Source organism: Erpetoichthys calabaricus, chromosome 1 (genome assembly GCF_900747795.2).
Source record: "Erpetoichthys calabaricus chromosome 1, fErpCal1.3, whole genome shotgun sequence".
In the NCBI taxonomy this organism is placed as follows: Eukaryota; Metazoa; Chordata; class Cladistia; order Polypteriformes; family Polypteridae; genus Erpetoichthys; species Erpetoichthys calabaricus.
Window position 1 is genome coordinate 181116924 of NC_041394.2, and position 25606 is coordinate 181142529.

General features: G+C 40.2%; 1 protein-coding gene across 1 annotated transcript in view; it reads right to left on the minus strand.

Annotated features, from left to right (window-relative positions):
• LOC114654537 (sodium- and chloride-dependent GABA transporter 2-like) overlaps positions 1-25606 on the minus strand; it is a 160281-nt gene that overhangs the window by 18796 nt on the left and 115879 nt on the right. The window contains exons 13-15 of the mRNA XM_051930797.1: positions 14087-14189; positions 11823-11923; positions 5377-5523 (exon numbers count right to left, since the gene is read on the minus strand). Of these exons, the coding sequence (XP_051786757.1) occupies positions 5377-5523; positions 11823-11923; positions 14087-14189 (351 nt within the window). The remainder of the gene's footprint in view (positions 1-5376; positions 5524-11822; positions 11924-14086; positions 14190-25606) is intronic.

Sequence of the window (25606 nt, forward strand, 5' to 3'; positions counted from 1 at the left end):
GGTCAGCAAGTCGGCTAACATCCGCCATGTGCCGTCTTTCAGTTGCGAGAAGCAGATCATAGAATGGTTGAAACTGTTGCCGCTAACGTTGCGCTATGGCGTGTGGTTCGTTTATACCTTGTGTCTTCTCATTAAACTTTTATCTCGCGAATATGTTATTGCAATCCGCAGCGGGAGCGTTTCTATAAACTTAATTTAAACTTACGTTTTACACCGTGCTTTGTTTCCCTTATGAACATGCTTGTATGCTTCACTCGCTGGCTTCTTATTGTTTCGCTCCCTTCTCAATTGTTTAATGAATTTTTTGTTCTTCGCTGTTTGCGGCTCTTCCTTCATTTCTCCCTACTGCGTTCTTTTATCTCGCGAATATGTTATTGCAATCCGCAACGGGAGCGTTTCAATAAACTTAATTTAAACTTACGTTTTACACCGTGCTTTGTTTCCCTTATGAAGATGCTTGTATGCTTCACTCGCTCCCTTCTCAATTGTTTAATTAATTTTTTGTTCTTCGCTGTTTGCGGCTCTTCCTTCATTTCTCCCTACTGAGTTCACAGTCTTTTCACGTGATTACGTGGGAGGCGTGATGACGTGACACTCAACTCCGCCTCCCACGGCCATCAAGCTGCCGTCCATTACAGTATATTGTCAAAAATGAGGTTCCAGTTATGACCATTACGCGTTGAATTTCGAAATGAAACCTGCCTAATTTTTGTAAGTAAGCTGTAAGGAATCAGCCTGCCAAATTTTAGCCTTCCACCTACACGGGAAGTTGGACAATTAGTGATGAGTGAGTCAGTCAGTCAGTCAGTCAGTGAGTCAGTGAGTCAGTGAGGGCTTTGCCTTTTATTAATTAGTATAGATTATAATAATACTGTGCACAAAGCACCACCACTCCACAATACTCCAATAAACCAATACAATACACAATCCTCCAATCCCAGATGCTTAATCACCCTGCCTCCCAACTCAGCTCAATCTGTCTGGGATTTCCCAAAGTCCTTTTATAGTCCATGACCCGGAAGTGTTTCTGTCCCTCAGTCCATGTGACTTTATCACTTCTGGGTCAGGTAAAAACTTCTCCTTTTCATCCCATAAGTACGTCATTTCCTCTGTCCATGTACCTGGGACGTACTTCCGGGGTGTAGTGAAAATAACAATCCCTGGGCCTCCCTGCAGCGACTCCTGGCGGCCCCCATAGTATCCAGCAGGGCTGTGTATTAAAACTGCATTGTCCATGATTCCCTGCTGGCATTCGGGGCACCTCCATTCTGCAGGGAGGGCTCCATCTAGTGGCCTGAGGGTGTTGGCCGGGGTGAATGGCCGGCCATCTCACAATGTGTGTGTGTGTATATATATATATATATATATATATATATATATATATATATATATATATATATATATATATATATATACATATACAAGTAATATTTCATTACAACGAACTGCCAGAGACCTAAAAAATATTTCATTGTAATGAAAATTTCGTAGTAATGAGATTCTGTATTTGTCACTATAGTGCTGTCTTTAACTTGTTTGCAATCATTTCAATAGCTTTTTTCGCGTTAAAAGTGTGTACAAGTTGTGTACAAGTGTACCACTTGTGTACAAGTTATGCTAATGACAATTTTTCTCAGCATTTCCTTGCTATAATACATTTTCAGGGTGAGAATGATGCCCAAACCCAATGGCTGAAGCACTGCTGTGCAACTGGGTGGGAGGAATTCAACGTGAACATTATCTAAATGTGGAAGCATGTTGTGCACAGCACAGTTATCATCAGAAGCCGAATCATCCTTTTCTTCTTCTTCATATTGTGAGGTTTCTGAACTCTTGGGATCCCCCCCACCCCCCCAACCAACGGGAACGATATGCTAAAGTCCGTCCCAAAGCACGATTGCCGCGTCTGTGGAAGATTATTTATCTGTTGCCGGGGCAGGGCAACCACAGGCTCACAGCGTTGCAGTGAAGTGCCATAGAAGCAAATCCTAAAAGATTGGGGTCGCGCTATAACCCCAAAACATGAGGCTGAGTCGCAGTACTTTCACAAAACCAGCTTTATTCAGCTTGAAACAGGAACAGCACAATTATTTATTGTAGCGGGATCTACCACTCTCTTATACACAGACACAGCAATCAGGCAGGTTTGTGCCCAGATTAGTGGCCAACTAATACTGTTCCATGTATTTACAACGTTCCTTACATCACCCATCAAGATCTTTTCTGTTTGCTTCGGTGAAGAGCCGCAGCAGAGCTATGAGCCTGCTGTTGCCACAGCAATGGATAAACAGTCTTCCACAGACAGGGTGATCGCACTTCAGGACACTCTTCGGCGTGTTGTCCAGTTGGGGGAGGTCCAAAAAGAGTTTAGAAACCTCACATTTTCTTGAATGAGTGCCGCATTAATAGGAATGTTTCTTGAACGAGCATCACTGAACCACATAAAAATGGCTTTTTCGATGTCTTCAAATGCAGCAGTTCACATACATTTGCAACCCGAGATTTTTCTTCTTTTTTTTTGCTCGGTCTTTCAAGAAAGTTGAAAGTGTCAATGGCAAAATTTTTAATTTACTGGAAACGTCTTTTTTCTTTTTGCCGCAATCGAGAGTTGTAAAAAGATTTTTTTTTCTACTATGAACTGTTATCGTTTTTTCAAGTCTGCCATTTCTATAGGAGGATGACAATGAGTTAAATTCCAATGGATGTTTTTCACATGTTGACGAGCAATAAACAAAAGGTATCACTGAAAACAAAAACAGCAAAAAAAACAGTACGAGTAAAGTTCGAAGAAAGAAAAAAAAATTTACAATGTTTCTGTTTGGGGATTATTGTGCTGTGACCACAGAACTAACTACTCTGTGGATGATTCATTCAGGCATTTCAAAGTCTTTTGGGCACTTTGTTGTAATGAAAGTATCTGCTGAATGTATTTCGCAGTAACAAGATTTCTATAGACTCATGTCATATGGGGAAACTGTCGGGTCCATAAAAATACTTTGTTGTAATGAAAATGTAGTTGTAAAGATATTAATTGTAATGGAATTTTACCTGTATATACATACATATATATATATATATATATATATATATATATATATATATATATATATATATATATATATATATATATATATGTATATATATATATATATATATATATTTGCAGTTGGAGATCCACGAAGGGAGAAAAAACGAATCACGTATCATAAAATAGTTTTATTCCTGAGCTTTCAACCCCTATCAGGGGTCTTCATCAGACGATAATGCTTAGACTTACAAGAATCAAAGGCAATATATAGCAACACATTCAGTGGGGGGGGGGGGGGGGGGTGGGGGGGGGATGGTGGGGGTGGGTTATTGGTGACTAAGTCAGTATGATCAAGGGGGGGGGTGGGGGGTTGTATAGTTTAATTATTGTGTACATGTCCTTCTTAAGTTGGCATATGCTGGATTTATGTCCAAGTGTCTGTTGATGGCGTTTTCATCTGATAGCCAAGACTCGGCCAACTCTCTGGCACTTTTTGTACTGGCCTTAAATTTTACTTTTACGTTGTCCCAGTTGAATGTGTGTCCTGTCGATTTAGTATGTGCATATATCAAAGATAGTGCGTCCTTTCTTCTGATGGCGTTGCGATGTTCCTGTACACGTGTTGAGATTCTTTTTGACGTTTGTCCTATGTATACAGCTGAGCAAGAATTGCATGGAATACTATAAACTGCGTTTCGTGTTTCGGCTGTCGATTTCTTGTTTTTAGCATTAAACAGGACCATGCGCAGATTGTTCGTGGGTTTATGTGCTATTCTGATGCCCCACTTGGTCAGGGTGCGTGCCGTGCCTTCTGACACATTGTGGTGATACGGGAGTGAATGCCAGGTGGGGTGGGGTGGAGTGGGGGTTCTGATTTAAGTCGATTGTATGCTGATTCCTTTGGCGTCTGCTGTGTAGACTCCGATTAATGAATGTTTTTGAGTATCTGTTCGAGGTGAAAAGTTGGAACAGATAGCGTCTCTCATTAATTTTTGTTTCCTTGGTATTACAATGCGTGTGGACTCATTTAAATAGGGTTTTCACGCAGCTCCGTTTATGAGATACCGGGTGGTTGCTCGCGAAGACCCCTGATAGGGGTTGAAAGCTCAGGAATAAAACTATTTTATGATACGTGATTCGTTTTTTCTCCCTTCGTGGATCTCCAACTACAAATATGCAAACCGTATCACAGACCTTCTCTTCCATATATATATATATATATATATATATATATATATACATATATGTCAGTCATTGTCCAACCCGCTATATCCTAACACAGGGTCACGGGGGTCTGCTAGAGCCAATCCCAGCCAACACAGGGCGCAAGGCAGGGACAAACCCCGGGCAGGGCACCAGCCCACCGCAGGGTATATATATATATATGTATACACACATATACTTTTTTTATTTTATTTGAGGAAAATAACATTCCAAATGATCAAGTCAACTTATACAGTGAAGAAGATAACATTACAATCAGTCAAACTTAATACATATATGTTTTGTTAATATATATGTATATTAATTGTTTCTTTTAGCTTATTTTGTTCAGCTTCAGCTGTTTTAAATGTGCCGTATAATCAAAGTATGAGTGGTCCTGACTTGTGGTATCTGAAGTAATGCAATACCCATGTAATGCATTTCCTTTGCTATTTATTTTCACAAAAAAAGAGTTAACTTTGAATTGCTTTTTTGTGTGACATGAGCAGCAAGCAAATAGCAATTATGTCTTTCTCTTGAAACACTGATCAGAAAATCAAATTTAAAGAACATAACAGTGATTTCACAAATGGCAACTACTAGAGCATGTAACTACTGTATAATATATTGCCTTTACAATTGTAAAACTGAAAGCACAATTAACCTTAGTAAACATCTTTTAGACTTTCTTTAGTAGGCAAATACTGCACCGCTTTCATAATTTTACTCTATAATGTTGAGACGGAGAGTGTAGATTAATAAGTAAAAAATGACAAACATCCATTTAAAATTAAACATGCAACACAATAAAGAGTGCAGAATGTGAAGATGTCTGAAGAGTTTTTGAATCCACTGTATATTTCAAGACCCAAAGAATGAAACACATTTCATTCAAACCTACTGTACTATGGAACATGCTATTTCCTTATTTGCAAATGTACTAATGTTGAAAAAATAACATTCTGAAACAATTTTATGTGAATATGGAAGCTACAGGTACTTAGTATTGCATGACCCACCATACTTTAATTTTTTACTCTGAAATAATCCAGCATAAAGGAAACAACTAAATCAAGCACATTCTACACACAAACATAGAAACAAATAATACAGTACATATAAAGAAAATATGCAAGAATCTGTACCTTTGTTGCCACCAAAGCATATGCAACAAAAGCAGGAATACAGATCACAGAGGAGAGGGTAAAAATCCATCCAAGAGCAATGGACCACACTGGAACTGTAGAAGAGGCTGCACCAAAACTTTGAAACAAGTAGAAGAAGAATGTAACCTAGGAAATAAAAAGATAGAAAATACAATCAAAGACTGAACATAAACTGAACTCACGTTTGTTTCTGTTACTATGATAGTCCTACCACTGTACTTGCCATTAACCTCCAAAATGTCTCCAGACAAAAATGTGGGGTGAGGTTTGTGTATGTAGAAGGTTTAGGGAAAACAGTTAGTTTACTTTCTTTACTACTGTGTAGGATTTTCTCTCACCTTTAACTCCTTTACTCCACTCTTTCATTCACTGCTTCTCCTGGTGTGGAATTTTTGATCCCACAAAATGTAATTTCATCAGAAGCCTGACATCTTTATCTAAAGTAATGCTCACATCTAAAGACCAGTGGTTATCTGGAAGTACTTCCTGCCAGTAGTTTACTGTAGTCACATGCTGCAATTCCCCAGATATACCATTTAAATAAAATGTTAGATCATTTAGGATTGTAAGGAACAATTTAACATATCCTGTTTGGTTGTATTTTTTATTTTTCATATATATCTTGCTGTACAGAATGTTGCTATGTCCAGGCATCTCAGGCATCAATTTGTATATAAACAGATGCAGTGTACACCTTCGCTGTAAGATAGGAAACATAAAGAAAAAACTCCAGGAGCTGCTGGCAATGAAGAAAACCTGTCTTTCCAGAAGATACTTTTTTATGGGTAGGACTCTATGTATTACGATCTAGATAAGTGAAGCTCCTTTGGTAAAAAAAAATATTTTTTTAGAGTTTGAAATTTGTGTAGTTGGCATTAACCTTGCTTTGTTTCTGATTCTGAATCTTGATACGTAACCTTTTGTTGTGAAACTTCAGTCTTTTCTTTTGATGCACTGTCTGAAGCCCCTGCTTTGGAGTATCTGTTTTGTCCAGCCTATGGGTTACAAAATCTCTGCCAGAAAAAATAAAGCATAAGCTAGTGGCCAATAAAATCTTTTTTTGTTAACATGTTGGCGGACTTCAGAATCTTTCCTTTGTTTCACTATACTGCAGCATTTGTGGTAGTTCAAGTCCAGTCCCTCTTAATACACCCTTCTTTATGACTCTGCTTATGTTTTATATATATATTTTTTGTTCTTTATTTCGCCTTATACAATTTCTTGTATTTGGAATTTGTTTTCACATACCCCTTGAGGTCAGAGTGCAGGGTCAGCCATTGTACAGCGCCCCTGGAGCAATTACAGGTTAAGGGTCTTGCTCAAGGGCACGGCAGACTAGGATCTCTTTTGGCAGTGACAGGGATTTGAACCGGCAACCTTCTGGATTCCAGCACAGATCCTTAGCCTCAGAGCCCTATATATTTTGTGACTCGTAACCTTGAGAGCAGAAATGGCATAAGACAATATTTATATTTGCCTAAACTACAGTCAAAATTACTTGCACTGTCTAACTCTAAGATACCTTTGTCATTGTTAAACGTTTGTACTCAGATACCTGAATATTTGCTATTTTCTCTCTACTGATTATAGTGCTTGAAAATTATTTATATTTCTCATTCATGCTGCACACACTAATCAGAGCTTTGCTGTATTTTCTTTATTCTTTCATCCTTATGCTCCCAACCTCTCTCCTCTCTTCTTTCATTCTTGCAAAAATTTTCCTTGGTCCTCATTCAGTACTTGTTGGAGGCTATTCTGTGTGTGTGTGTCTGATCCCTCTGAGAAATCTGATTTGTCAGTTTGGCTTTGGTCTGATCGATCAGTTTGACATTTGTGGCTCAGTGGTAGGGATGATGACATGCTAAGTCATGCTAACATGTTCAGTTACTGATTGTGACCATTTTTTTTTTCCAAAAAAAAAAGTTAAAATATGGATCATTTCAACAAAGTGAATACCAACGAGGTGCAGTCCAAGTCGCTTGGGAAGTTTTTGCAAAAAAAGTAATGTGGGCCCATTGGTGGTACTCAGAAAACACAGAGGAGATGAGCAAGGTGCCTTGAAATGATGGTTTGAGAAGCAGGCTTTACAAGAACTCAATTGAAAGAAAAATCAGCAGCAGAGAGGCAGAGACACAAAAGGATACAGAAGAAAGGTCTATGACAAATACTAGCAGCACACATAAGGCAAGAGAATTCAAATATTTTAAAATGTATTCTAATTTCTGTCTTTGACAGGTAAAATAACTCATTTGTTTTTGAACTTATATAAAGCACATAATATTCTGGCACCCTAAATTTTGAGATGACCTGTTAAATAATATAAAAATTGCTTTAATAATTACAACATTTAAGCCAGTTGAAGTCCTTATGTTATAGAAAATCCTACACCTAATTATTTCTGATAGATCTTTTCTGTGCCTGTTTTGTCATAACACAATCCGTATAATATCTACAGCTCTGATTAATTTTCTGGTCTCTTGAGTACCATTACCAACTTTTAAAATTTGCTCCCATAACATCACACACAGCCATTGTTATCTTAGACACATTTTTAAGTATGCACTGTTAGAATATATAAGGATGAGCTACTAGTTGTCAGGTATTTGTTGGACCCTACTCTTGGTTATCTTTTTCACACATTAAAGGCATTTAACCATTTGAAGCCAATGATACATACGTCTTGCTTAATGGTTTGCAAGACCTGGGGGAGTGGCTGGTCAGTATGGTCAACTGTCCCAGGGGTGCAGAAATTTTAATCTATGAATATTGTTGTAATGCTGTAAATTGTCCAAAAGGACAGTGAATCTGTAATAAACAGCCAAAAATCAAAAACTATCTAAAGTGGAAAAAGAGAATGATAACCAGTAAATTAGTCATGATCTGTAGCAAAAGATATTACGATTAGCCTAAATTAAAATCTGAAATAAATACCAAAAATGTAAGCAAAAAAGGATAGACAAAGATCCAATGACACATATATAATTTCCTTAATTACATTAAGGAGTATTCAAACTTTGGACATTGAGTAATGCACATCACCATCTTGTATAATGTCAATGTGATCATATCACACACAATGACACCAGTGAATCTGGCTGGATGACCGGTCATGGATATTGTCATCAACCATAACAGCAACCATGAAAACAAGGCCAAACTGGAGCACAAAATGGAAAAAAAAAAAAACACAAAATGGTGGCATTATTAAAATAATAGAAAATGAATAGGAATAAGAAAAATAACACCAATAATGTAAGAAATAGCACCAAAATGAATCTGCAAATCCCCATAACCAGTTAATGAGAAAGAAGGTGCAGGGTGCCTTTTAATTCCATTTAATTAGTTTTTACAATGTTATATACTTTTCTTATTTCTACCTTAAAAAATCCTTTCTATTCTATATTAGTTGATGGGTTTACCTTTATGATATCATGTAAAAAGTTCATAGCATTGGCAAAGCAATGGGTGAATCCAGTTGGACCTAAGAGAACCTGGGCCCAACTTTATATGATTTCTGCTTATTCACAAAAGTCAAAAAGATGAAGACCTCAAAAACTAAAGCCAGGCCTGCAGTCACAAAGTATATCCAAAGTGTAAGCCTCACCACTCCAAACCAGCCTAGCCCCTAACTCTGACTCATACCGCCTGCCACAAGCCCACAAATGGTTTTAAAATCAAAAAATGTCAAGAAAGGGAAAGAGGGAAATCCTACAACCCAAGAAAATTAAACAAAGCTCTTTTAATACCTTAAAGATTATTTCAAAATTGTAAAAAATATTATTACAAAGGAGAACACTGGCAGGAAGAAAAAAAAAAGAAAGAAAAGACGATGTGGACAAATCCAATCAAGAAACCAAAAATAGTACCATGAAACAAAAGCCAGAGGCTAGGGAATCCAAAAACAAATGCAAAATCAAAAGCAGTGGCAGAGTAATGGGTGCATCTGGCTGGACTTAGGTTTGACAGCTGGACATTGGTTTTCATAGCTCTAGGGTGGAGGAGAGAAATGAGTTTGACCTTGTTTTACAAGATATTTGTGATCTTGGTGAGTGTAGTAGATAACTGGAAAAATATCTTGTTAGCATCATGAAAAGAAAACCATTAAACAACAATAAACATATAACTGAAAATATTATAGTGAGCACACGGTTAGATTGTTAACATGATTCTTGAAACTGGGAGAATCTAATGCAGGGGTGTCGAACTCCAGGCCTGGAGGGCCGCAGTGGCTGCAGGTTTTTATTCTAACCCTTTTTGCAGATAAGTCGAGTGTATTTTTAAGCCGAAAATTACGAAATGTGTTATGACCCGCGTATAAGTTGAGGGTAAAACTTGACAGCTATCAGAGATAGAGGGCAACAATCATCTGTTAATGGCGACAAAACTCACTGTCACGTCACAAGCATTCCCTCTGTGCTTGGAGAAATGCTAGACTCATTGACTCGGCAACTAATCCTTGTGTGTGCGTGAGTTGCGAAATGTAAACAAATGTAAACAAAGGCAAGATGGCATCGACATGTCACAAGGGAGCGAAGTGAGTGCAGAAAAGAAAACACTCGGCAGACAATGTTTTGCACATTATCGCTGAGTTGGACTCTGATTTTTCAGAATCAGATTTTATTGACAGAGGTCAGGAATCGAGCAAGAGAGTGAGAAGCTGGCATCAGCTGATCGGACACCAGCTGATGCCGCGCCAGCTGATAGGCTGCCAGCTGAACGCATTCGCGCAGCCGATGCACCTACGGCAAGGTTCACGTGGGAGGAATACCCAGACATTGATCCATGGGAGCCGAACTGGCTACCGGACTTCACAAGACAGCATGGCTTGCTGTTGGACACGACAGATCACTCACTGCTGGACTACTTCAGGCTGCTCTCTCCTGATTCTGCTTTTCAGCTACTGTCAGACAAGACAAACAGGTAGGCCAATAAATTTTTTGAATTGTGGGCTGCGCTTGCATCGCATTTATAGCGCGTGTTGCCTTGGTTCTTTTGATTCCAAATCTGGTTGCACGTGGCAGCTAATGGTATGTTTGTTATCCAAAACCTGCAAAAGCTAATGCTCAAATTCAGGTGTTTCACAGTTTAAAGAATTATTTAATGAAATTAGAAAAAAACTAGCTATTTAGCAATAGTATTGCTGGCTTATAATTATTTCAAAGACCATGGGAAACGGCAGATGACCGGTGACTTAACACTGTGAAGCGTTGAGTGTACAATGTCATTACCCAAATTCTATGGACAATTGTGTTGCCCCGTGGATAAGTCGACCCTGTTTTTTTGAATGAATTTTAAGGCATAAATTTTTCAACTTATACGCGAGTATAAACGGTAACTTCTTTTCCCTTCACTTTAATAGCCCTGTTTTTAAGGATTCAGTGCTTTGAATTGATTTCTTTCTTCATTAGATTATAGACAAACAGAAATGAGATGTGAAATGAGCTAACAGATGACCAGCTAAATTGGGGTTACAAACTCCAAAATATTTCACTTGAATCACTTTCTTAATGAGAAGCTGATTCTTGCTGTTAATTAAACTCCGTATTTAATTCCATGGCTTGTTGCTACTCTCATGCTGCCACAGCAGACATTTCTAAAACTGTTGATATTCTGTTTTTTTCTAAGTACACTGTAAAAATGTTTTGGTGACCTGTGACATCAACCTTACTGAGACCTTCACCTTTCTTTATTTTCAGATATTGTTGCACAGGTGAGCTGGTCATGGGGTGGCTTGTTTTGTGTCTATTATTCAGCTACTAATTAAAGAAAAAGAAACAACAAATGGGCCTGAGTCAAGTTAATTAAAATTAAGGCAAAAGAAGTAAATTAGCAGCAAAAACTGGTCACTAATTAAGAAGATGGTTAGAATGAAAACCTGCAGCCATTGCGACCCTCCAGGACTGGAGTTCGACACCTGTGAATAATGCAAAGTACAAAACTGGTGAATCGTTAACATTCTCACTCTATACTATTTAGCATCTCAATAGGTTTGTGATTGCTGACTGATAGTTGATGGCTGTTAGTGTGATTACTATGGAAGACAAGCTTTATTTTATTTATATCGATGTCTAATCCATCTTGTGGATGGAAAAAATAGGGGCATACCATAGTCATATATGAGCAGAAATACTTAATTAAAAGCTAATTCTTTGTACTTAATAATTTAAATATTCATTATCTTTTTAATTCCTTTAAGCATAATTTCTCATTATACCAAAACAGTATTTTTTTATCTGAAGTGACCTTTCAGATCTAAATATGAAATATATATATATATATATATATATATTCTAAATATTGATACAAAATATTCTTTTGACTTGCTCTGCTGCTTTTGAAGCTGTTATTCACCACCGCTTAGATGAACCCAACGACCATTTCTCAGGCCTCTGCACTCATTCATGCAGTATTATTTGTGTACTCACGGCACAGATAGCAGGTGTAACAAACAGCCAGCAATATTTCATCAGGGGTCCAATTTGGTAACCAATCATATCCTTGATGTTGTCATAGAAACGATCAGCTCCTGGAAAAGTGAATAACAACAGAATGACTCCATTCTAAAGTATGTAGGCCAGATTAAAAAATAAAAATGACAATGTAAACAGTAAGGTGTTTAACACAAAGACAGCTCATAGTCATAAAAATCAGGAAGAAGAACTTCATATTGACATTAATTGGCTATCAATACAAAACAGTCATCTGGCACACTAATGGATACTGTAGCAAATTAAAAAGCACACTTTATTGTTTACAATTTCTAGAGAATTGTTAACATGATGGGGCGGCACGGTGGTGCAGTGGGTAGCGCTGCTGCCTCGCAGTTGGGAGACCTGGGGACCTGGGTTCGTTTTCCGCGTCCTCCCTGCGTGGAGTTTGCATGTTCTCCCCGTGTCTGCGTGGGTTTCCTCCGGGCGCTCCGGTTTTCTCCCACAGTCCAAAGACATGCTGGTTAGGTGGATTGGCGATTCTAAATTGTCCCTAGTGTGTGCTCGGTGTGTGGGTGTGTTTGTGTGTGTCCTGCGGTGGGCTGGCACCCTGCCCGGGATTGGTTCCTGCCTTGTGCCCTGTGTTGGCTGGGATTGGCTCCAGCAGACCCCCGTTACCCTGTGTTCAGATTCAGCGGGTTGGAAAATGGATGGATGTTAACATGACTAAAAATAATATAATATAAAATATAAAAGTCAATAGAAGCAAATTTGCTATCAACTTAAATTCAAAGTCTGGTTACTCTTGACATATGTTAAATATTGTTTTTAAATTATATGAAATTAATTTTCCAATAGTGCATCTGAACTAGTGTGGTGCTGAGGTGTCACCCATTGCATGGTTACACTCGGGTCCTAATCTGGATCCTGAGTTGGTTTGTCGTGTGGTGGGTGTGGCGATGCGTTGTATCAGTGTGTGCTCCTAACTTCTCTCTCTCTCTCTGTCTCTCTATAAATTTCTCTGTGTTTTGAGATATTGGAGAAATATTTCATATTGCTTAAAAATGACTAAAGAAATTTGGGTGGAAAATTATAATGAATTTTCCAACTAAATGCTTTTAAGATATCTTAAATTGTATTTGGAATATCTTAAAATACACAAATGCTCTTTGAAGACATTAGTCCACCTGTTTAAAGGCACAGTTTTATAGAGTTTAGTTCTGCTGCCTCAGAGTTCTAAGGATGCATGTTCAGTCCCTGGCATGGCCACCATCCCCTTGGAGTTTCCACACTCTTCTCTTGTCTGAGCAGATTTACATGAGCTTCTTCCCAAGGATGTTTTGTGTTAATTGCTGTCTCCAAACTGGCCCGGTATTAGTGTGTGTGTATGTGAGTGTGTGTGTGCATGCGTGTGTGTGTGTGTGCATGCGTGTGTTGGTGTGTGTGTGCGTGTGTGTGTGTCAGTGTCTTCTGCAATGGATTTTGCTATGTTTCTCATAGTCTCCAGCATCTCCTGATCCTGTAAAATTTTAGAATGTGGATGAAAGTATATAGATAATAGACAGTTTTCTTCAAGTAAGATTCACAATTTAATAAGTTAGGACACTACTTTCACACAATGTATTTTGAAATTATTTTAATATATTTAGATGGTTTTAATGACTTCTTTTTATATATCTCAAAATTATTTTAGGAAGATGGATTTCTAAATGTTATTTTGGCTTTCTGTAGTACTTGTCTAATTGGCTCAGAATAAGTGAATGTGCTCTGAGCTTGTCTGTGGCCTGGGAGAGTCTGGCAACCCATTTAGGGTTAGCGCTTATTTTGCTCATGATGTTGCCAAGAATGGCTCTGTCTCCTGTAATGGAAAATGAAGGTTCTGAAATTTAGTAGGTCTATATCTCTATGAATGTAACAATCCAATGGGTTTATTGAGTATAGGCAGACTGGATAAATATTTGGACAGGAAACCATAGCATTTCAGATGCAGTTTTGAAATTCATTCATGTTGTGACATAGATTAACCTATACTTTCTACATTTTATCACTATGTTTTAATAAAACACTGAAAGCTGGTGTTCAGCTTAATGGATGATATATAAATAAAATTTGTTAAGAAAAAGACTAAGAACTCATGGTCTTTTGAAATCACTTTTTTTTGTTCTTGTAAGTTTTGTTGTTTGTAAAGATGTCTAGTATTTGGTTTGTTTAGGATCTATGCAACGAAAATATGTTATTCTTGATTAGTGGTTTATACTTACCATAAAACCATCCAACACAGACATTTTCAAAGAAGGCAATGAACAACAAACATAGACCACTCGCTCCATATGAATCCATCAGACGAAGGATATAAATGCCACCCTGTCCGAAAAAAAAACAAAGTAGGCTTTAGACAGACAGACAGACAGACAGACAGACAGACAGACAGACAGACAGATAGATAGATAGATAGATAGATAGATAGATAGATAGATAGATAGATAGATAGATAGATAGATAGATAGATAAGCTTTATTTGTCCCCAAGAAAAACAGAAGTTTACAGAAGCTCAAGAAAAAAATACTGCGCATATATAATATACTGTAAAATATATATAATAATATTGTCACACACATGCGCATTGGAAGGCAGCTAAAGGGCTTGAGTAAGGGCAATTCCGAGACATACCGGGATGTGGCAGACTGCACTGACTCTTTTTCTCCCTTGCCTGCAGACCATTCATGAGAGATCCCACCTGGTCCTCTTGATGTCACTTCCGGTACCGAGCCAATGGAAGGAGACCTTGCCGGCTTCGGCCCCTGTGATGTCACGTCCGGGCTTGCACCAATGACAGAAGACCTTCATGAGCCTGACCCCTTTGACCTCACTTCCTGTCTTCCCCTTTAAAAGTCTCCACCTTTTCCCTGTTCCCTCAATTCTGTGTTGGACTCAGTTTTGTGCACATCAGTGCTATTTCTATTGAAAGCAACTTTGCAGCCAGGCTGTTGAAACCAGGCAGCCCCCCCTAGCGGCCACCCCGGGCCCCAACCAGGCTGTGGAGGACTCCATCTCCCATGGAGCCCTGCGGGAGGTTGGGGAATCACCGTCGGCCAGGGAGGCTGCCATCAAGCGCCCCGGGGGAGGTACTGAGCTGCCCATGGCTGCTAACCCGGAACATAAGCAGCAGGGGCGTCCCGGCCGAGTTCGCCACAATATATATATATATATATATATATATATATATATATATATATATATATATATATATATATATATATATATATATTTATATTGGACGATGACACAAGAAAATTGATGGAGTAGTGTGCCCAGCTGGAATGATGTAATAAATGGACCAGCAGAACATGAGTCAGGAGTTGTTCCATCCCCTATATGCCAGGTGACAGTGGTCCAGGGTGGTAACCCAGTCGGGATACCCACAGGGATGCTTGTGAGTTGGAGTCCAGAAGTGCATCCCTGTCAGGATCCCTGGATATCATTAGAGGGTGTTGTCATAGAAGGACCTCACTACTTTCTCTATGGCCAGGAAGTGCTTCCTGGAAGACATCACGTGGCACCAGAAGCATTCTTGTGTCCGACAAAAAAGAAGTCCGCTGCCTCACTTCAGTTGAGTCAGAGCTGGGAGGAAGGAAGTCAACACTCAACTGGAGGAGAAATTAGGAAGAATTGTTTAGTATTTTGATTTATTGTCATTGATTATTGGAGAGAGGATTTTGGAAAGGCACTTTTTGTAAATAAATATCTCTATTTTGTTACATCAATATGTATGTTGTATTGGGGCTCTCAAGCACTCCCTCGTGGTCACTATATATTGTCACACACGTGCGCATGGGAGGCAGCTGAAGGGCTTGAGTGACGGCAGTTCTGAGAGATGCCGGGAGGTGGCAGAGTGCACTAACTCTTTTTCTTTCTTGCCTGCAGACCATTCCCGGGAGATTCCACCTGACTCTCGTGACATCATTTCCAGGACCGGGTCAATGGAAGGAGTCCTTACTGGCTCTGGCTCCTCTGACGTCATGTCCGGGTCCGAACCAATGGAGAACGAACACATCCCTGATCCTTATGACCTCACTTCCTGTCTCCCCCTTTAAAACCCTGCCCTTTGTCCTTATTCCTCAGTCTTGTTTTGGACTCGATTGTTTGCACACCAGTGCTATTTATTTCCAGAAAACGACTTTTGCTGCCAGGATACCAGAATATACGGGTGGCTGCCCCAACCCTTTATCTGTGTATGTCTCGTGTTTATGACAATATATAGTGGCATGTAAAATTCTGTTACTGAGAATAGTTAAGTGAGCAGAAAATGAGATGATCACCAAAAGGTCTAAAGTTAAAGATGACACATTACTTTTCAGCATTTTTTGCAAGATTAGCTAGATTAACTTTTACTAAGGTCTCAGACCTTAATTAGCTTGTTAGGGATATGGCTTGTTCACAGTCATCGTTAGAAAACCCCAAGTGATACAAATTGCAAAGCTGTATAAATTGTCTAACTCCTCAAACCTTGTCCCAATAATCAGCAGCCATGGGTTTCTCTAAGCGGTTTCCTACCTCTGTTTCCTCAGTTCATAATGTTATTAAGAAATGGCAGTTAACAGGAATGATAAAGGTCAAGTTGAGGTCTGAAAGGCCAAGAAAACTTTCTGAAGGAACCGCTTGTTGGCCTGCTAGAAAGGCAAATAAAAACCCCTGTTTGACTGCAAAAGACATTCAGTAAGATTTAGCAGACTTTGGAGTGGTGATGCAATATTCTACTGTGCAGCTACACTTTAACAAATGTGACTTTCATGGTAGAGACAGCAGAAGAAAATCTTTCCTGTGTTTAAACCACAAAATTCAGCACCTGAAGTTTGCAAAATGAACATTTAAACAAGTCTGTTGCACTTTGGAAATAAGTCCTGTGAAGTGATGAAGTCAAAATAGAACTTTTTGGCCACAATGTACAAAGTTATGTTTGGAGAAAAAAAAGGTGCTGATTTCCAGGAAAAGAACACCTCTCTAACTATTAAGCACAGGGGTGGATCGATCATGCTTTGAGCTTGTGTTGCAGTTGGTGGCACAGGTAACTTTGGTCATTGGTGGTGGGAAGAATGGATTCAAATAAATACCAGCAAATTCTAGAAGCAAACATCACACCATCTGTAAAAATGTTGAAATTACAAAGAGGATGGCTCCTATAACACACCTCAAAATCTACAATGAAGTACCTCAAGAGATGCAAGCTGATGATTTTGCCATGGCCCTTACAATCCACGGACCTAAACATCATTGAAAATTTGTGGATAGATCACAAAAGAGCAGTGCATGCAAGACAGCCCAAGAATCTGGCAGAATTAGATGCCTTTTTCAAGGACAAATACAAGTAAGAAATGAAAGACTCTTAACTGGCTACAAAGTGTTCACAAGCTATGATACTCGCCAAAGGGGGTGTAAGTGGTGACTATGTTGGGTGCCCAAATTTAACTTCAGGCCCTTTTCATTTTTTTGGTATTTTCTACCTGTGAATGATGGAAAAAAACTAATATTGCTTAAAGTATTAAAGAAATGTGTCACCTTTAACTTGCCATTTGGTGATCAGTTCATCTTCTGCTCACTTAACTATTCACAGTAACAGACATTTTAAGCAAGAATGCCCAAAGTTTTGCATGCCACTGTTTTTTATATATACAGTACATCCAGAAAGTATTCACAGCGCATCACTTTTTCCACATTTTGTTATGTTACAGCCTTATTCCAAAATGGATTAAATTCATTTTTTTCCTCAGAATTCTACACACAACACCCCATAATGACAACGTAAAAAAAGTGTACTTGAGGTTTTTGCAAATTTATTAAAAATAAAAAAACTGAGAAATCACATGTACATAAGTATTCACAGCCTTTGCTCAATACTTTGTCGATGCACCTTTGGCAGCAATTACAGCCTCAAGTCTTTTTGAATATGATGCCACAAGCTTGGCACACCTAATCCTTGGCCAGTTTCGCCCATTCCTCTTTGCAGCACCTCTCAAGCTCCATCAGGTTGGTTGGGAAGTGTCAGTGCACAGCCATTTTAAGATCTCTCCAGAGATGTTCAATCGGATTCAAGTCTGGGCTCTGGCTGGGCCACTCAAGGACATTCACAGAGTTGTCCTGAAGCCACTCCTTTGATATCTTGGCTGTGTGCTTAGGGTCGTTGTCCTGCTGAAAGATGAACCGTCGCCCCAGTCTGAGGTCAAGAGCGCTCTGGAACAGGTTTTCATCCAGGATGTCTCTGTACATTGCTGCAGTCATCTTTCTCTTTATTCTGACTAGTCTCCCAGTTCCTGCCGCTGAAAAACATCCCCACAGCATGATGCTGACACCACCATGCTTCACTGTAGGGATGGTGCCAGGTTTCCTCCAAACGTGACGCCTGGCATTCACACCAAAGAGTTCAATCTTTGTCTCATCAGACCAGAGAATTTTCTTTCTCATGGTCTGAGAGTCCTTCAGGTGCCTTTTGGCAAACTCCAGGCGGGCTGCCATGTGCCTTTTACTAAGGAGTGGTTTCTGTCTGGCCACTCTACCATACAGGCCTGATTGGTGGATTGCTGCAGAGATGGTGGTCCTTCTGGAAGGTTCTCCTCTCTCCACAGAGGACCTCTGGAGCTCTGACAGAGTGACCATCGGGTTCTTGGTCACCTCCCTGACTAAGGCCCTTCTCCCCCAATCGCTCAGTTTAGATGGCCGGCCAGCTCTAGGAAGAGTCCTGGTGGGTTCGAACTTCTTCCACTTACAGATAATGGAGGCCAAAGCAGCAGAAATTTTTCTGTAACCTTCCCCAGATTTGTGCCTCGAGACAATCCTGTCTCGGAGGTCTACAGACAATTCCTTCGACTTCATGCTTGGTTTGTGCTCTGACATGAACTGTCAACTGTGGGACCTTATATAGACAGGTGTGTGCCTTTCCAAATCATGTCCAATCAACTGAATTTACCACAGGTGGACTCCAATTAAGCTGCAGAAACATCTCAAGGATGATCAGGGGAAACAGGATGAACCTGATCTCAATTTTGAGCTTCATGGCAAAGGCTGTGAATACTTATGTACATGTGCTTTCTCAATTTTTTTATTTTTAATAAATTTGTAAAAATCTCAAGTAAACTTTTTTCACGTTGTCATTATGGGGTGTTGTGTGTAGAATTCTGAGGAAAAAAATGAATTTAATCCATTCTGGAATAAGGCTGTAACATAACAACATGTGGAAAAAGTGATGTGCTGTGAATACTTTCCGGATGCACTGTATACAGTATATATATCTATTATATAAAAAAATTTTGGGTCGAGACGTGATCATCTCGGAGACGCACTACTTACAAACAATTTCTCGGAGACACTTTAACATCCCATGAGACAAGGAAGTGACACAAAAGGACAGCTGCTGTACAGGCTTTTAAATGATCAACGCACAGCGTGACATGCAGATCATGCAGCTCAGTAGACAGCACAAACCCCCTAGTATATATATATATATATATATATGTACAGTATATATATTTTGAGCAGGGGGGCTGATCGCACCCCTAGAAGACACCTCTTAAAAACGCTGATAGACTACTTTCACATTGCTCCCTTACTTGCTGGGCTTACTTGCGGCTGCTTTGTCGCATGTCAAGTGGTTGCACAGATGGATTCTCAAGATGATGTGAATGTTCTGGGTCTGGCTAGGGGCTCTGTGCTTTGCCAGTGGAAACTGGACCTGGATTGCCCTGTTCATGCTCAGTTGCAGGATTTAATTCATCTCGTTCACTGCTGGTTTGAGGGGCACTCGATCGAGCGGATTGTGGAGAAAGTAGCCTGTGATGTGGTACTGGCGGGGATTCCTGAAGTTCTCCGGGACGAGTTTTTTCATCATGATGTTGACTCGTTCTCCACCTTAGACAAACGATTGGAAGGGTCCCAGGTTGCTTGGAGAAAGGGTGGTGAATTTGCTTCACGAGCTGCACACTCACAACCTGCCTGAGATCGTCACAATAAGCTCAGGGCCCTGAACATCTAGCTTCCTCAGAAAGACAATCAGCTTGTTGCTGATGTGACCACATCTGGAGAGGCTCCTGGTCATGGATGCCGACGTGCATATTTCTGTAGTGGTACCGAGCGCAGCTGTTTCTGGTGTGATCAGGTCAGACACCTTGCCAGAGAATGTCGCCTCTCCCCTGCTCAGTCCTTGGAGGTTGGCCAAGGTGTGTTGCTCCCATGTTCCTTCAACTTCACTAAAAAAGGACCTCTTAATGATCTCCATGATGTTAGTGGACCGCAATATCCCTGCCTTGTTGGACTCAGGTAGTGACCTTTGTGTTGTCATACATGACTACCTCAGCAATACGTCCCTGTGTAGCAGTGAGACTGTGAATATACGCTGTGTACATGGGGATGTTAAGAACTATGAGACTGTGCTGCTTCCTTTCAAATATAAGGTTCGGAACTTTAAAGTATGGACTGCCATTTCGGATTCCTGCCCATGTCCCTTGCTGATCGGCAGGAGGAACGCCCTATTCCCTAGGCTCTCAGCCGAGTTTGGGGCACCAGCACTAAAGCCCCATGTTATCATGAACGAAGGGGAGGAACTGGTGGCTGTTGGAGAAGTCCTCGAGCCCCGATCTGACATTAAACCAGATCTCTCCAGTGATACCGGGAGTGACTCCTCCAATTTCCTAGAGCGGCTGGCTGGCCCATCTACAACTTCTCAAATTGCAAATGCCTCTGAATACAAACCGAGCACTAGCGAGCAGATGTATTTTGTACACTTGCAGCATGCTGATAGCTCATTAGATTATGCACTTAAACAGGCTTGCTCCGCTAGTGACTCTTATTACCAAGAGCATGCCTCCGGGGGCTTGAAAACCCCACACTTTCTTGAGTAAGACAGCTTTTTTTTTAGAGTGGTATCAGATCAATACTTCCAAATATATATAATATATATATATATATAATACTTCCAATATAACTCGGAGTCCTGCCACGTGTAAAAGTTTGCTGACGACACTGCAATCATGGGCTGCATCAGGAGTGGGCAGGAGGAGGAGTATAGAAACCTCATCAAGGACTTTGTTAAATGGTGCGACTTAAACCACCTACAACTGAACACCAGCAAAACCAAGGAACTGGTGGTGGATTTTAGGAGACCCAGGCCCCTCATGGACCCCGTGATCATCAGAGGTGACTGTGTGCAGAGGGTGCAGACCTATAAATACCTGGGAGTGCAGCTGGACGATAAATTGGACTGGACTGCCAATACTGATTCTCTGTGCAAGAAAGGACAGAGCCGCCTGTACTTCCTTAGAAGACTGGCATCCTTCAACATCTGCAGTAAGATGCTGCAGATGTTCTATCAGATGGTTGTGGCGAGTGCCCTCTTATACGCAGTGGTGTGCTGGGGAGGCAGCAGAGCAACGGGCACTCAGCAGGCTCCTATCAATTATGGAGAATCCACTGCATCCATTAAACAGTGTCATCTCCAGACAGAGGAGCAGTTTCAGCGACAGACTGCTGTCACTGTCCTGCTCCACTGACAGACTGAGAAGATCATTCCTCCCCCAAACTATGCGACTCTTCAATTCCACCAGAGGGGGTAAACGTTGAACATTATTCAAGTTATTGTCTGTTTTTTACCTGCATTTTTTATTACTCTTTAATTTAATATTTTTTGCTGCTGGAGTATGTGAATTTCCCCCTGGGATTAATAAAGTATCTATCTATCTATCTATCTATCTATCTATCTATCTATCTATCTATCTATCTATCTATCTATCTATCTATCTATCTATCTATCTATCTATCTATCTATCTATCTATCTATCTATCTATCTATCTAGATCATTTAGTGGGGGAATTTATTGAACAATTAGTTATACCTAAAGTACATAGGGACATTCTTTTGCAGTTAGCCCACTCTCGCATATTGGGTGGGTACCTGGGGGCTGATAAGACTAGAGATCGTTTATCAAAACGATTTTATTGGCTGAATATGAGAAAAGATGTTGAACGATTCTGTACTTCATGTCCTGATTGCCACATCGTCTTTGCTTATAAACCTCCTCAGGCTCCCCTTTCTCCTGTGCCTATTTTGGAAGTCCCCTTTCAATGGGTGGGATTATCCATCCATCCATCCATCCATTTTCCAACCCGCTGAATCTGAACACAGGGTCACGGGGGTCAGGTGGGATTAGATAAGAGTAAAAATGGGTATCAATATATGCTTGTGTTGGTTGACTGTGCAACATCTGGAAGTGGCTGCTTTGAAAAAAGCCAATTCCTCCACTGTAGACAAAGCTCTGTGCGAGATTTTTACTCTTATTGGAATCCCTAGAGAAATTTTAACTGATCAGGGCACACCTTTTACTTCTTGCGTGATGAAACAATTGTGTGACAGCCTTGCTATTAAGAAATTAAGTACCACTGTTTACCATCCACAGACGAATGGTTTGACTGAACAATTTAACAAGACCTTAAAACAGATGAGAAATGGACAGGAATTGGGACAAAAGCTCACGGGCCGAACTTTGCGGATCGGGTAATTTCGTTGCAAGATAGGACTTCTAAAGTTTCTTCTATTATTGTGGAGCATCAGCGACATGAGCAGGAAACCCAGAAACGTCTATACGATAGACGCTGTAAGCTCCGTGAATTCAAACCTGGTGATCGTGTTCTGGTTCTGATTCCATCTGACCCGCACAAATTCCTAGCGATATGGCAGGGCCCTGCTATTATTGAGGAGCGTATGGGGCCAGTGAATTACAAGGTTAGAATACCGGACCGGCGCAAACAATTCCAGATTTTACATGTTAATCTCTTGAAAGAGTGGCATGACCCTCAGGGGGTTTATGCTTCCTTGGCTGCTGATTGGTGATGATTTGACTGACTCACAAAAGACAGAGTTGTTAACTTTGATTGAACAGAATACATGTTTTTTCAGACTTGCCAGGCGTGACTAACCTTGCAGAACATAAAATCACTACTGAACCCGGTGTTATGGTGCAGATGCGCCCATTTCGGATCCCAGAAGCGCGACGGAATATTGTGCGTGAGGAAGTCAAACAGATGCTAGCATTAGGTGTAATTTGTGAAAGTTAAAGTGACTGGTGCAGTCCAGTCGTATTAGTCCCAAAGCAAGATGGTTCAGTTCGCTTCTGTATCGATTTCAGGCGCTTGAATAAGGTCTCTAAATTTGATGCTTAACCAATGCCCCATGTTGACGAGCTGTTGGAAAAACTGGGTCAGGTGACCTATATCTCCACGCTAGATCTCACGAAAGGTTACTGGCAGGTGCTTTTTGAGCTGGCAGTTGTGAGAAAACAGCATTTGCGACTCCTGACAGACTTTATGAATTTACTAGACTCCCGTTTGGTCTTCATGGCGCGCCTCTGACTTTCCAGCGTATGATAGATCAGATCTTACATCCTCATTCCGAACATTAAGGGGCATACCTTGATGATGCCGTGATTTTCAGCAATGATTGGCAAATGTATTTAGAATGTTTTACTACTCATTGTAAGGAGATCTGGATTCACTTCCTGGGTCGTCCCTGCGTAGAGTTTGCATGTTCTCCCCGTGTCTGCGTGGATTTCCTCCGGGTGCTCTGGTTTCTCCCACAGACCAAAGACATGCAGGTTAGGTGCATTGGCGATCCTAAATTGTCCCTAGTGTGTGCTTGGTGTGTGGGTGTGTGTGTGCGTGTGTCCTGCAGTGGGCCGGTGCCCTGCACAGGAATTTGTTCCTGCCTTGTGCCCTGTGTTGGCTGGGATTGGCTCCAGCAGACCCCGTGACCCTGTGTTAGGATATAGCGGGTTGGATAATGACTGACTGACTGACTGACCCATCATAGGTTTCAACAAAAAAAAAGGGCTACACGTGTATTTGTCTCTCAACTAATAAATAAGTTATCCTAACGTTTACAGTTTTCTTAATTCAGGCATTTCACTCATTATTTTTAGTAATAGCCTCAAGTCACGCAGGGTGGGGCAATATTGTCTCCATAGTTATATGCTGAAATTTGGATTCTTTCTTTACACTAGAAGTTAAAAGCAGTAATTTTGTACGAAAAGAGGTTTTTCAATTCTTGTAGTAGCTATGTACTGAATCTTTCAGGGTATTAAACAGTGTAATTTGTATTAACTTGTAATTAAATTTTTAAGTTATAATACCATCTATCTATCTATCTATCTATCTATCTATCTATCTATCTATCTATCTATCTATCTATCTATCTATCTATCTATCTATCTATCTATCTATCTATCTATCTATCATTTTACCTTTGCAATCTCTCACCCTGGCAATGTGGGGTAACTCGACTAATTACCAAATAAAAGGCAAAACATGAAATTCTTAACAAAATTAAAGCCAGGAATAAAGCCTAAGTGAAACACTGACACCATCTTTGTCAGGCAGTAATTGTGCTGTTCTATAGTCATCACTCTTTTTTTGTTAATTTAAAAGTATATGACCAGTAATTTCCATTCATATATATGCCACTTTTTGTTCTGACATACGTGTACATTAATTTAAAAAAAAATATTTCAAAAACTTCTAAAATCACTTTTTCACTTTGTCATTCTGGGGTCCTGTTTCATGAAAGAAAAAATGATAACAATTTTGGCGTAAGTCTGCAATATAGCAAAATGTGAAAAAAGTGAAGCAGTATGAATACCTTCTGAAGGCACTGCAGATTTTTATAACCTGTTCCTGAGGGGAAATCAGCAGAGTTAGTTTCTTGTTGTCTTGTTCTGCCTTCATTGCTTCTACTTGCAGCCCTTGTGACACTAGAGGGTGCTGTCGCTCCTCTAACCCAACAGACAAATCCCCAGGACACCAGGTAAAAGAACAAAAAGGTGCTTAATTCTTCCTTTTTCTGTAATATTGCCTCGAAGCACCCCAACCACCATACACAGGCAAGTAATAATAGTAATAGATACAATAATTATTATCATTTCTCTCCTCCACACCTCCCAGAAAGCTGTTATCTACCTCCCAACTCCAGCTCGCTTGCTGCTTTCTTAACAGTCCTTTATATAGTCCTTGACTTTAGTGCTATAGTGCTTCCATTCTTCCTCCCATGTGACATGCCAGCACTTCTGGGTGAGATGGAGGACTGGAGTTTTCTTCAGCCCAGAAGTACTTCAGGGCTTCCGTCCCTGTGACTTGGGAGTACTTCCGGGCTATACGGAAAATAAAAATCCCCAGGTCTTCCTGCAGCACCTCCCGGCGGCACCCACTGTACCCAGAAGGGTTGTGAAGCTAAACTCCAGACCCCATGGTGCCTTGTGGGAATCTGGGGCACCGCTATGCTGCAGGGAAATCGCCATCTAGCGTCCTGGGGGAGGCAGTGTCCTAAAGTAGCTGCCATCCTCCATCCTTCTACTCTTTGTGCGTCTCAGCCAGGTTGAGTTGCTGGCCGTCCATCACACCCTCCATTGATCCACTTGAAATTATTTCCTGTTTTCTAGTGTCTTTTTATTTTCTGCCAAATTTTCAACATCACCCTTAGCAGCTCACAATTTCCAGTTTCAGAAAAAAGAATGAAATATCAAATTGTTGACTAATACAGTTTTTCTAATGTAAGAAACTAAAATCTTCTGCATATACTCCTAATAGTTTCAAACAAGAAACTACACATTTTTTCTGTAAATCTTTCAGTAACATTCACATTTTATTTCACTTTTTCAAGGTGTGACTTGAAAAACACCTATACACCGAACATATAAAATGAAAATAGAAATGCTTTTTTTCTTTGTTAACTTCCTAATCAACACTTTAAT